The following is a 14301-nucleotide window of genomic DNA, read 5'->3' as shown; positions in this document are numbered from 1 at the left end:
TTATATCTACCTGATCTTGGGCAAGCTACTTAACGTCTGTGAGCCTCACATTTCTCGCCTGTAAATTGGAGACTAAAAATACCTCATAGGATTTTTTTTTTTTTTTGGCTGTGTTGGGTCTTCGTTTCTGTGCGAGGGCTTTCTCTAGTTGCGGCAAGCGGGGGCTTCTCTTCATTGTGGTGCGCGGGCCTTTCACTGTCGTGGCCTCTCTTGTTGCAGGGCACAGGCTCCACACGCGCAGGCTCAGTAGTTGTGGCTCACGAGCCTAGTTGCTCCGTGGCATGTGGGATCTTCCCAGACCAGGGCTCGAACCCGTGTCCCCTGCATTGGCAGGCAGATTCTCAACCACTGCGCCACCAGGGAAGCCCCTCATAGGATTTTTATGAGTGTGAAATTATGTTTATTAAGTACTCAGCACTATTCAATAAATGGTAGCTTTTAATATTAGTAATTACTTCTGGAATGTTTTCATTTTTTACTATTTCCAAAGACTTGTGTTAATAAAGTATTTTTATACAAAATAAATTTATATACGTTTTCATTTTGGTTAAATGTTATATTAGGTTGAAGAACTTAATGGAGAAATTAATGAGATTAAAAATGAGTTATCATCGCTTAAAGAAACTCATACTAAGTTACAAGAACATTATGATGAATTATGCGATCAGAAAAAGTTTGAGGAAGACAAGAAGTTTCAGGTAAAATTCAAGTATGTTGGGGGTATAAGCTCTTAAAGAAATTAGGACCATCACTGATGATTTTCTCCATGCTTCATATTTTCCATTTCTCAACTTTAAAAAATTAGTATAAGTGTTTAGTCTGTAATACATTTTTAGTTAATTTTTATGTACAATATGACATAAGGATCAAGGGTCTTTTTTTGGACATGAATTTTCAGTTCTAGCACATACCTTTGTGGAATAGACAATTTTTTCTCCCATTGTGCCTTGGTACTTTCTTTGAAAATCAGTTAACCAAATAAATATATGTGGGTCTATTTCTGCACCCTCTATTATATTCCTTTGATTATATGTCCATCTTTAAGCCAATATAACACTTTCTTTATTAGCGTAACTTTATAAGAAGTCTTAAAATGTGGTAGTATAGGTCCTTCAATTTTGTCCTTTTCCAAAATTGTTTTGGCTATCCTAAGTCCTTTGTGTTTCCATATAACTTTTGGAATCAGTTTGTCAGTTTCTAAAAGAAAAAGTCTCTGGGGTTTGGACTTGGATTGTGTTGAATGTATAGATTAATTTGCAAAGAATTGACATCATAACATACAATTCATGAACATGGTATGTATGTTTACATTTATTTAGATATTCTTTAATATCCTTCAGAAATGTTTTGTAGTTTTCATTGCACAGGTCTTGAAAGTATTTTGTTAAATTTATCCCAGAATATTTCATGTTTTGTGCTCTTACTGTAAATAGTATTTTAAAAATTAATTTTTCTAATTGTTGCTAGTATATAGAATTAAAATTGATTTTTGTACATTGACCTTGTATCCTTTTACCTTTTCTTTATCCTTTTACCTTTTTAATTAACTTATTATAGTAGTAGGGTTTTTTTGGTTGGACTTTGGAGTTTTCTATATATATGATTATGTCATCTGAGAATTTAAGGCAGATAAATTTTACTTCTTTTTCTGCTCTGTATACATTTTATTTTTTTCCTCAACTTATTGCCCTAGCTAGGACTCTTTAGTACAGTGTTAAATAAAAGTTCTAAGAGTTGACATGCTTGCCTTACTTCTCATCTTAGATGGAGCGTATTTAATCTTTCATCATTTCATATTATGTTAGCCATAGATTTTTTTGTATATGCTCTTTGTCAGGTCGAGGAAGTTTCCTTCTATTCCTAGTTCACTGAGTTTTTATCATGAATGAATTTTTATCATGAGTGGGTATTAAAGTTTGTCAAATGTTTTTTCGGTATCTATTGAGATCATATTTTTTTCTTTATTCTGTTAATGTGTCAGTATTAACCAATTAATTACATTAATTAATTTCTAAATTTACCTTGCATTCCTGGGATATGTACTATCCTTTTTATATATGGCTAGATTTGATTTGCTAATGCTATGTTAGGGGTTTTGAATTGATGAGGAATATTGATACATAGGTTTTGTTTTTTCTTTGCATTCTTTTGGTCTGTTTTTTTGTGTCAGAGTAATACTGGCCACATAAATTGAGTTGGAATGTGTTCTCTCCTCCTGAAAGAGTATCGTGTAGAACTGGTGTTACTTACTAAATATTATATACGATTCATTGGTGAAGCTATCTAGGCTTTTTCTTTGTGGGAATATTTTTAATAACAAATTTAGTTTTTAAATTATTTATAGGGCTATTCAGAGTCTCAATTTCTTTTTATGTCAGTGTGCAGAAAATAGTTGACATAGCAGGCCTGTGAAAGGCCTCTGAAAGACCTGCTTGTAAGTTTGGCTCTTGACTGATACCTGGTACTTTGGATTTGGGGAGGGTTCCCACCACTTTCTAACAGACAGGAATGGCTCACTGGGCCTAAACTATTAAGTAGTTTACTTTGAACATCTGCTTTCTTTCTGGGAGTCAGGAGTTTTGGCACATGCTAGGCAGAGAGTGACCAGCAACCAAAAAACTTTGGGCACTGAGTCTCTAATGAGCTTTCTGGTAGACAACAATTTACATTTGTGATCACAATTCATTGCTGTGGGAATTAGGCATGTCCTATGTGACTCCACTAGAAGACTCTTGAAAGAGGTTTGTACATGGTTTCCTCCAGACTTCACCTCTTGTGCCTTTTCCCTTTGCTGATTTTGCTTTATATTCTTTGCTGTTATAAATCTTAGTCAGGAGTACAACTGTATATTGAGTCATATGAGTCTTCACAGCAAATCACCAAACCTGGGGGTAGACTTGGAGACCTCCAACACAGTCCATTTTGCTAATTTTTCTTTCAAGGAACTTGTTCTTTTCATCTAACTTGTCAATTTATTGGTTATTGGCCTTTCTTCTTTTCTAATATAAGCATTTAAAGCTATTAATTTTCCACTAAGCACTGCTTTAGCTTCATTCTACAAATTCTGATGTGTTTTCATTCTTATTCAGTTGAACATATTTTAACATTTCTCTTGTGAGCTCTTCCTTGACCCATGAATATGAGTTTGACCTATAAGCATGCTGTTTAATTTCCAAATATTTGAGAATTTTCCAAATATATTTCTGTTAATGACTTCAAAGTTAAGTAAGACTTTTATCATTTTAAATATATTAAGACTTGTTTTTTTGCCAAGTATATTGTCTATCTTGGCAAATATTTCATGTACCCTTGAAAAGAATGTGTATTCTGTTGTTGACTGGTAGAATGTTTTATAAATGTCAGGTCAGTTTGGTTGATAATGTTGCTCAAGTCTTCTCTATCCTTACTGATTTTTTTGTGTACTTGTTCTATAAATTAGTGGGAAATCTTTAATTATAACTGTGAATTTATATTTCTCTTTTCAGTTCTGTCAGTTTTTGCTTCATGTGTGTTTAAGCCCTGTTATTAGGTGTATACACAGTTATAGTTATTATGACTTCCTGATTAATTGACCTTTTTATCATTATGAAATGTCCATCCCTATCCTAGTAATATTATTTTGTCTGATATTAATATAGCTGTTCCATCTTTTATGATTAGTGTTTGCTTTTTTCACCTTACTTGTGTATGAGGGGTAGACCTCACACAGCAAGACATTTTTGAGCTGAGTTGTTAAAAATAACTAAGAATTTTCCAGATAGAGATTTAAATTAGATGGAGTAAAGTGAGCAAGAATCAGAAAAGTGAAATATTGTTATTCAATATGTAAACTAGATGTTGGTTAGCAAGGCAGTAAGTAGCAGGATAAGAGGTTGAAAAGATAGGCAGAAGACCGACTGTAGAGGGCTATATAGTCCATTCATAGAAATTTGTTCTTGACACTACCATTTGGGGGCTTTTAAACAAGGAGTAAAGTGCTTAGATTACTTTTTTGAAACGTCATTTTGGTGATGATGTGGGTAGATAGTGGGACAAAGCTAAAGGCATGGATTCCAACTTGGAGAACAATGCAATAGTCCAGGCCAGAGATATTGATTGTCATTTTAATATTCATAGCTATAACATAGCTTGAGAGCTATAAATAGCAAGTAATTCCTACATCTGATTGATTATAGAAATGAATATAGGGCTTCCCTGGTGGCGCAGTGGTTGAGAGTCCGCCTGCCGATGCGGGGGACACGGGTTCGTGCCCCGGTCCGGGAGGATCCCACATGCCGCTGAGCGGCTGGGCCAGTGAGCCATGGCCGCTGAGCCTGCGCGTCTGGAGCCTGTGCTCCGCAACGGGAGAGGCCACAGCAGTGAGAGGCCGGCGTACCGCAAAAAAAAAAAAAAAAAAAAAAAAAAAGAAATGAATATAGACTTGCATTCATAAAAAGTTGATCAGCATTCATTCACTTTCATACTGAAAATAACTTATTCAGATTATAAATCATGTTTTTATTTTAAGAAATGTAGACGATATAGATACTTTAAAATAAGAAAGTGAAGATCACCCATAACCCACCATCCAGAAATAGTGATTGTTAAAATTATGGTATATGACTTCCAGAGTTTTTCTATGTGTGTGTTTGTATAGAAACAGACACACATAGCTATTCATTTATATGCATTTTTTAAAAACTAAAATAAATCATACTTTCTCTGATGTTTTGTAGACCACTTTTATTTAGAAATTTCTTTTATTGTGGTAAAAAATATATAACATAAAATTTGCCATTTTAAAGTGGTTAAACTTAAAATTACAATTCAGTTGTACTAATTACGATTTAGTGGCATTAATTACAACTACAATGTTTTGAAATCATCACCACTATTTCCAAAACTTGCATCATCCCAGACAGAAACTGTGTAACCATAAATCAATAACTTCTGATTTTCCCCTCTCCCCAGGTAACCTCTAATCTACTTTCTGACTCTATGAATTTGTCTATTCTATATTTTTTATATAAATAGAATTGTACAATATTTGTCCTCTTTGTCTGGCTTATTTCATTTAGATGATGTTTTCAAAGTTCACCGATGTTGTAGCACTTCATTCCTTTTTATGGCAGAATAATATTCCATTGTATGGATACACTACATTTTGTGTGTCCATTCTTCTGTTTTGGTTTATTTAAAAAATAAATTTATTTATTTAATTTATTTATTTTTGGCTGTGTTGGGTCTTCATTGCTACGTGCGGGCTTTCTCTAGTTGTGGTGAGCAGGGGCTACTCTTTGTTGCGGTGCACGGGCTTCTCATTGTGGTATCTTCTCTTGTTGCAGAGCACAGGCTGTAGGTGCGCAGGCTTCAGTAGTTGCGGTGCATGGGCTCAGTAGTTGTGGCTCGCAGGCTCTAGAGCACAGGCTCAGTAGTTGTGGCACACAGGCTTAGTTGCTCCGTGGCATGTGGGATCTTCCTGGACCAGGGCTCAAACTCGTGTCCCCTGCACTGGCAGGCAGATTCTTAACCACTGCATCACCAGGGAAGCCCCATTCTTCTGTTGATGGACGCTTGGGCTTTCACCTTTTGGATGTTGTGCTGTTGTGAACATTAGCATACAACTATCTGTTTGAATCTCTGCTTTTAATTTTTGGAAGGTATACACTGAGGAGTGGCACCAAGTGATTCCCACCTCCTGGTGTTCATGTTCCTTCGTAATACCATCCACTGGGTGTGAGTTGGATTTAGTAACTTGCTTCTAGTTAATAGACTATAGCAGAAGTGATGCGTTACAATTCTTCTGAGATTAGGTTACAAGAAGACTGTGGTTTCTGTGAGAGCGTGGGTGAACACGCTCTCTGTCTCTCAGTCTGTGTCTGTCTCTCCGCCTCTCTCTCTTTCTGAGCCATGTAAGGAAGTCCCAGCTATCCTGCCAGAGAGGCCACATAGTGAAGAGGGGCTCTGGAGGATGAAAAGCCACATACAAGAGAACTGAGGCACTCCTCCACACAACAGCCCTCACAGCTGCTAGCCACGGGAGTGAGCCTTCTTAGAAACAGAACCTCCAGCTCCAGTTAAAGTTTCAGACGACAGACAGCTTGACTAGACCCTCATGAGAGACCCGGGTCAGAACCATCAAGCCAAGCCATTCCTAAGTTCCTGACCCATCAAAACTATGGGATAATAAATGTTTGCTGTTATAAACCACCACATTTGAGGTATTTGCTATACAGCAATGGATAACTCTTAAAATGGTTGACCCCAGAACAACTCCAGGGTTAGGGGCACCAACCCTCAGAGCAGTCAAACATCTGTGTATAACTTATAGTTGACCCTTCATATACGCGGTTCCTCCATATCGATGGTTCAGCATCCACAGATTCAACCAACCAACAGCAGATGTGTAGTGCTGTAGTATTTACTATTGAAGAAAACCTGCGTATAATTGGACCTGTGCGGTTCAAAGCCATGTTGTTCAAGGGTCAACTCTGTAAGTATCCTTCTAGGGTTTCACAGTTAATAGGTACTGAAACAGGATTTGAACCTATATTTATCCAACTCCAAAGCTCCTGGTAACCACCATACTATTTTTCTCCATCTCCTTTGCAAACTCCTCCTTTGCAAGATTCCCTTCCCCTGCCTTTCCCTTGGGGATTTTCATTAGCATTTTATTCTTTATTCTCTTTCTTCTTAAAATATACTCTTAATCAGTCTTATCAACTTGTATGTCTTCAGCTGCCCTCTATCTGCCAGATATTTTCAAATCTACATTTCCAGCTCAGTTTTCTCTTAAAAGTTCCAGTTCTATACATCTAAATGTTCATTAGACATCTCCCACCTTTTTGTCTTACTAATAACTCTTCAAACTACAGAGATTTAAAAAAAAATTTTTTTATTATTTAAAAAATTTTTTGGCTGCATTGGGTCTTCGATGCCGTAAGCGGGCTTTTCTCTAGTTGCGGTGAGCAGGGGCTACTCCACCTTGCAGTGCGTGCGATTCTCATTGCAGTGGCTTCTCTTGTTGCAGAGCATGGGTCCTAGGGTCATGGGCTTCAGTAGTTGTGGTGTGTGGGCTCAGTAGTTTGTGGCTCATGGGCTCTAGAGCGCAGGCTCAGTAGTTGTGGTGCACAGGCTCATTTGCTCCATGGCATGTGGGATATTCCCGGACCAGGGATGGAACCCATGTCCCCTGCATTGGCAGGCAGATTCTTAACCACTGCGCCTCCAGGGAAGTCCCATCAAGAGATTTAAAATGAACTCGTGATATTTCTCTAAACCTCCTACTCCTGTTTTCTAGCTCAGTAAATAACACCCACCAGTCACCTAGGTACCTAATCCAAACTCTGCAAATCAGTCTCGACTCTCCTCTCAGTTTTCATAACCAATCATTCAACAGTTGATATTAGCTTAATAAATAATTCATGAATCTATTCAGGCTTTTCATCTTTGCTGATATCACCTGGACTACTGTGGCATTCTTATGACGCATCTCTCTGCCTCTTGTTGCTTCCCCTTAATTCAGTGTTTTTCAGACTTCTAAGTGCAGCCTGTTAGTGGTACATGGAAATCAGTCTGGTGGTTTCGTGACTGGCATTCCTTTAAAAATGAAATAAAATAATGTAACATAGAAAATATTAGAATGTATCTCATTGAGTTGGTGTTACTTGGTATGCTCATTGTGTTGTAAAACATATTTATTTCTTATTTCAGGTTTTAAACAGTGAAGTTTGGAAAATATTACTCTAATCCATTCTTTATACTGCAGCCAGAATGGTCTTTCCAATCAGCTCATGTTAATCACCTTGCCTGAATCCTTCAGTGACTTCTCATTGACTTCTGGTAGAGTTAGAACTCCTTAGTATGCTATATTGGGCCCTTAACGACCTAGGCCTAGTTCAAGCTTCATTTCTCTCCATTCTTCTCCCAGCATCTAAGCTCAAGCTGAAGTAAATCCCAAGTAGTTCCACGAAGTAAAACTACATGAAAAGACTATAATTTTGTTTGCTTTTAACATCTGTGAATGCCATTTGTTCTCCCTGGAGTGCCTGCTTATCCCCATCTATATTAAAATTGCCTGTCATTTCTTTTACTATCTTCCCCAGTGGACCATAAGTTTTTTGAGGATAGGGACTATATTTTGTTCATCATTGTATCCCAAAGCCTAGTGCAGTGCTTCCATGTAATATGTGCTCAGTATTTAGGGGGAATAAAAAGATGTTGAATTGATTCACTATTTTAAAGATACATAAAAATACCAAACACTCAAAACAATTTGCCTGCCATGATTACTTTGCTTTTAATAAAGGAGTAGTTCTTAATGTGTGGTATTATATAATAATGTGGAATGCATGTTTGAAAACATCTAAGGCTCTCCATTTTATTTAAATATGATAGACTATACAAAATTAACTTACAGTGATCTTGTTACAAAGAACAGTATATTAAATTTAGCCAAAAAATCATTTGGCTTTCAAATAGAAACTGCTGGATGGTTGAACTGAAATATAGATTCCACTTGCATTAACAAAGTTTGTTCAAATGTTTTATACTTTTTAACAGTCTGTGTTTACATTAAAGGAACCTTTTCTATTTTACACTAGAACCTTCCAGAAGTAAATACTGAAATGTCAGTGGAAAAATCAGAAAATACCATCATACAGAAATATAATTCCAGGCAAGAAGTAAGGGAAGAAAATACTGAGAGTTGTTGTTTAGACACTGAATACAGAGAAAAGGAGGAAAAGAAAGAAGCCCCATTTATAGAAGAAATCACTATAGGTAATGAAGGTAACCTAAGGTTACATTGATATTTTCTAATTTTTATATTGATCATTTTAGGGGAATATCAATTACAGTCTTTGCTTTGAGGACCTAGTAGTATAATTGGAGAAATACTTTTCCCTTTGTATGTGTCTTAACAAAAGTACTTGTATGTCTTTTGAGCTATTCTTCAATAGAGTCAATATTAGGGGGAAAAATACATTTTTGCTTTCCCTTCTCATCACTTATTCATTGGCTTTTTGCATTCTGGTTTCTGCCTTCACTGATTTGCCAAGAATGAGCTACCAATAACCTTTTGATGACCAGACTCCAGAGCACTTTTCTTAGTTCAAATGACCTTTCTGTAACCATTGAAAATTTGACTGATTCATCCATATTGAAAAAGAGTGGTTTAAAGAAGGTAGTTTGAAGTTTGTTCAAACCTAGGCTGAACAACCACTTGGTGGAGATGTTGTAGAGAGAATGATTGGATTAAAAAGACCCTTCATGCCCTAAATTTGTAGTCCAGATTATTGTTAACTATACTGAAATTTTGAAATCTATGGTTAAAACCCAGATGAATAAAATTAATATCTTAAGTAGATATTCTATATATTTTACCCAAAAGTATTCCAAATTTTAAAAATATTTACAAGGTAGTGAGTAAGAAAGTGATGATTATTAGTCTTGAAGAAACCAGCTAGCAATTTCTGCATCTACATAGTAAGAGAAATTACAATTTGACCGTTAGAGTAAATTAATTTTTATCTAATCAGCTGTGTGTTTATATGGAATTGTACCGTATGCCCAAAAGGAAGCAACAGACTAGAGAAATAACCATTTTGTAATGCCCTCAACTTACTTTTTGTAATGCCCTCAACTTAGCTTTTTTAAACCAAAAATACTTTCGCTGTTATGAAATAAAAATTTAGTGTGAATACAGTCGAACATTTTAGCATGCTTATTAAAGGGAACTCAATATTTATATAAAATTGGTGTCATTATGTTTGTGTAATAGCTTGCCAGTGAAATATTTAAAGCTAAATATGTTTTTATAAAAATAGTTAACATGCATTTTATAAAAGCAGGCTTTTGTGTATAACCCAAAATTTTACTGTGTTCTCATTATAACAGACTTACAACCTTTTGAAAAAAGCCCCAAGAAGAAAATTAATACTATTGTACCTCAGAATGAAAATCAAAGTGAAATCTCCCTAAGAGAAACCCTCAGCATAGAAAAAGAATTAATTAGTCAAGGACAAACCTTGGATGTTACTGACTTTACAAAAGTGGTTACTATAGAAATACAAGACAAAGTGGACTTGGAAAAAGATAATGGGTGTACAGAATTTAAATCACCAAATCTTTCTTTTTTAGTGGCAGATATATCAATAGAAAGAGAAAAGATACATCCAGAAAGAACTGAAGGATTAGATCATCACCATGCAGATGTACACCTGGGGGTTGAAAATAACAGAACATCATTTAACAGTATTTTAGATGAGATGGCTTACAATACAAATCATAAAAAAGATGTTTCTGAAGATGAACCATTCAAACAGCAATTCAGATTGCTTCCAGGGACTCAAGAAAATGACACGGAGAAGGAAATTACAAATAGTTGCCAAACCAAAGCAGATTTGGATTCATCTCTAGATGTAAAAAGGAATCTTGTCCAGTGTCAGAAATATAATTTACCGGATTCAAGGAATGTTATGTTAGATGATAAACAATGTAAAATAAGACAAATACAACTGTTAAATAAAAAAAGTGAATGTAGCATATTGCCATTTAAAGAAATTTCAGATTTTCAGCAAGTTGGTGATGGTACTTCAGAGCAACCTGAACTAACTATTCCCTGTGATATAGCAATCAACCGCCCCATTTCTTCTGCTGTTTTCAGTGACAGTTTGAACGTACTTTTAAAGAATTCAGATAAAAATGTTAATATTATGCCTGTGTTGGTGACACCCAACTCAAGCCCTGTGAAAAGAACTATATATAGGAAAAATGTGAATGATATGCATAACAGTCAAGTTAAGAACTGTTTGGGGTATCTAGAAAACAATGTGACTGTTTCCCATCTTCAGATTAACAATGAGAATATAGATGCTTCACAAGCCAAAGATATGAAAACTGCTATTCATGTGAAAACTTCCACAGAAATACAGTTTTCCAGTAAAGAGAGCCAGATTGATGAGAATCAGAGAACTGAAGTAAAAAAAAATGACCTCTTCCCTAATGAAAGACAGCATACATTGTTAAATAGTACAGAGAAAACAGAGTCATTAAATGACATTGTTTCAGGAAAAATTTACAGTGAAGGACAGCTGGAAGAATCATGTCCATTTCACATAAAGCCATCTGGAGATTTAGTAAACAGAAGTGGAAGGTCAGCCTTTGATCTTTCAACTTCAGATAAAAAAACTGAGAAAACTCTAGTATATGTGAATTTTTTAGACCCCAGTTCCTGGCCAAAAGTAAATCAAATTGAAAGTCAAACAGTGAGCACTTCAACATCTAGCATTCCTTTGTTGCTGAAGAAGAGACCAATAGGTCTATTAGAAAACAAAAAGATGGTTTCGTTGACACCTTGTAAAAATGTTGGTGTGGATGATGACGGGAAGGATAGCGGACCAGGTAAGAAAATAAGGGTTATGTTTTAATTCTTTTAAAATTTGTATTTCTACTTATTATTCTTGGTAAAAATTTTCCAGATTGTTTAAAATGAAAATTTATTTATATTACTATATATATATAAGTATTTTTTTTGCCTAAACCTAAAAGACTCCTTATACATATTGATATATATGTAAAAGTAGGAAAAGTTTTATTTAAATGGAAATGGACTTATTTTCACCTAAATCTGAGCCAGTATTATCAACATGTACAGAGGTCAATTGCATTTTGGAAATTAAAAAGAAAAACATTTCATTATCAAAGAACTGAAAATAGCAAAAACAGCCACAAGTCTGGGTCATTAATTTTAAATTAGGAACATCTACCTAATCCAAGTCTCTTTTTTTACTTTCTAGAGCAAATGCAGTGAAGTTGTTGATACAGCTTCTGCCAGTGTTATGTTTACTCCTTTTCTTTGTATACTAAAAAAACCCCCCCAAAACAAAAAACATACCAAAAAAAACCCAAACTTCCTTCTCTCAGAACTATGTTTTAGTTTCTCTCCTATGTTGTCACTTTCTTCTCCCAATTTTTTCCCTCCTTCCTTAATTTTTCTATTTTTGTCTGTCCCTTCACCAGCACCACAAATCTAGCTTTGTTCTTTTATTTTGCAAGTAATAGTGAGGTGTAACATTAATACCTTTCATATCATTGATATTTAGCATTGTTTGAAACACTTTAAATTGAATCCCTTAATAATTATATGCCTGTATTAATACATTCAAATATTAAATAGTTCAGATAGTGGAGACTGTTTTACTCTTTCAAACCACCACATGAAATAACAATGTGCAAGTTTTGCTTTAAAAATCCTCCAGGAAAAGGGAGCTCTCTTGCACTGTTGGTGGGAATGTAAATTGATACAGCCACTATGGAGAACAGTATGGAGGTTCCTTACAAAACTAAAAATAGAACTACCATATGACCCAGCAGTCCCACTACCGGGCATATACCCTGAGAAAACCATAATTCAAAAAGAGTCATGTACCACAATGGTCATTGCAGCACTATTTACAATAGCCAGGACATGGAAGCAACCTAAGTGTCCATGAACAGATGAATGGATAAAGATGTGGCATATATATACAATGGAATGTTACTCAGCCATAAAAAGAAACAAAATTGAGTTATTTGTAGTGAGGTGGATGGATACAGAGTGAAGTAAGTCAGAGAAAAACAAATACCGTATGCTAACACATATGTATGGAATCTAAAAAAAAAAAATGGTTCTGAAGAACCTAGGGGCAGGACAGGAATAAAGATGCAGACATAGATAATGGACTTGAGGACATGGGGAGGGGGAAGGGTAAGCTGAGATGAAGTGAGAGAGTGGCATGGACATATATACACTACCAAATGTAAGATAGCTAGCTAGTAGGAAGCAGCCACATAGCACAGGGAGATCAGCTCGGTGCTTTGTGACCACCTAGAGGGGTAGGATAGGGAGGGTGGGAGGGAGACGCAAGAGGGAGGAGATATGGGGATATATGTATATGTATAGCAGATACACTTTGTTATACAGCAGCAACTAACAACAATGTAAAGCAATTATACTCCAATAAAGATGTTAAAAAAAAAACACCAAAGTATAGGAAACTTGGTAAGTTATAACAAAAGAATCTTAAATGGATTGCAGTTTACCTAAAACTTAGATCATTCTTAAAATAATCAGAAACAAAAGATTATAAAACAATTTTTTAATCCTCCAGAATTAAAAAAAACATAGGGAGAGAGGTAAATGGATGAAATACGTGACTTAATATTGAAGTACTGAAGGTGGGTGATGAGTACATTGATGTTCATACCCTTCATTTTCGTGTATTTGAAAATTTTAATATTGAAGATATTTTAACAGAGATATACTACATAACATATATAGGTGCTGTATAAATGTAACTTAAAAATAACTATTGTTTAAGAAGTATGATCATGATAAAAATATGTTTATTTTGCTAATAGCAATCTCATAGTTAAAGTTGTTGAGGTTGTCGTAGACAGTCTTAGATTTTACAGGAACTTTGCCTGTTTAACAATATGTGTCTAGATCCAGTGAAGAAATATGGATTACAAGGAAAGCTTTGCATGGCCTTCTGACTTAACAGGCTTCTTTTAAAAAGGAAATTGAGAAAATTTTAAAAAGAAAATGTGGGAATTAAAAGCAAAATAAGTATATCTTGTTTACTGGCATGAATGGAGAAGTAATACAGGGGAAAATAGAAAACACCGAAACACTGTAAAATCTCACTTCACAAACTGTAATTTTCCTGATATAATAAAATGTATTAAACTTCAGATTCCATTAATTTTGTCTGTCAAATGCTGTGGTTAGTTTAATGCTGTTAGTCAATGGACTGGTCTAACATTTACCATTTTCTCACAAGTCCTTTCTTCTAAATTAAATCTCAATCATATAAATTAGGATGGAAGTAGAGATGACTAAAATTCTATAGATATTCAACTTGTAAAATACTCAGACTTATAAAAGATACTCCTAAATATCTTTTAACCTTACATGTTTCTCTAAATCATTGTTATCTATTTATTAAAGCCCAATGACCCCCTACTAGACAGCCCTTTGTTGGATTTTTTATCATGGCCAATTTCTTTTTAAATATATTTTACAAATCTGACTTTCAGTTGGTTCAGACTTTTCCCTTAGAATTGGTAAGATGTTCACTATATAAATGTTTATATGTGTAGGCAGTGCAGTAACCAGGGGAATAAGGATAACATTTTAAGGTATGTTATATTGCTTTAGAAGATATTTATACCATGTCACTAATTTTAATGTGAAATCAGCAGGTTTTAGAAAGTAGCAATAAAAAAATTGTTTTCTGAAATGAAATGCCTAATGTAAGGGCAAACCCTATGGAAACCAGT

At 35.0% G+C, this 14301-nt stretch overlaps 1 protein-coding gene across 1 annotated transcript in view; it reads left to right on the top strand.

The window, feature by feature from the left end:
* Nucleotides 1-14301, top strand: part of CCDC73 (coiled-coil domain containing 73) — a 142449-nt gene that overhangs the window by 122379 nt on the left and 5769 nt on the right. The window contains exons 14-16 of the mRNA XM_032640053.1: nucleotides 564-698; nucleotides 8583-8760; nucleotides 9877-11382. Of these exons, the coding sequence (XP_032495944.1) occupies nucleotides 564-698; nucleotides 8583-8760; nucleotides 9877-11382 (1819 nt within the window). The remainder of the gene's footprint in view (nucleotides 1-563; nucleotides 699-8582; nucleotides 8761-9876; nucleotides 11383-14301) is intronic.

Source organism: Phocoena sinus, chromosome 8, assembly GCF_008692025.1.
Source record: "Phocoena sinus isolate mPhoSin1 chromosome 8, mPhoSin1.pri, whole genome shotgun sequence".
NCBI lineage: Eukaryota > Metazoa > Chordata > Mammalia > Artiodactyla > Phocoenidae > Phocoena > Phocoena sinus.
Note: the sequence above shows the minus strand (reverse complement) of the source record. Positions and strands in the feature narration are given on the sequence as shown.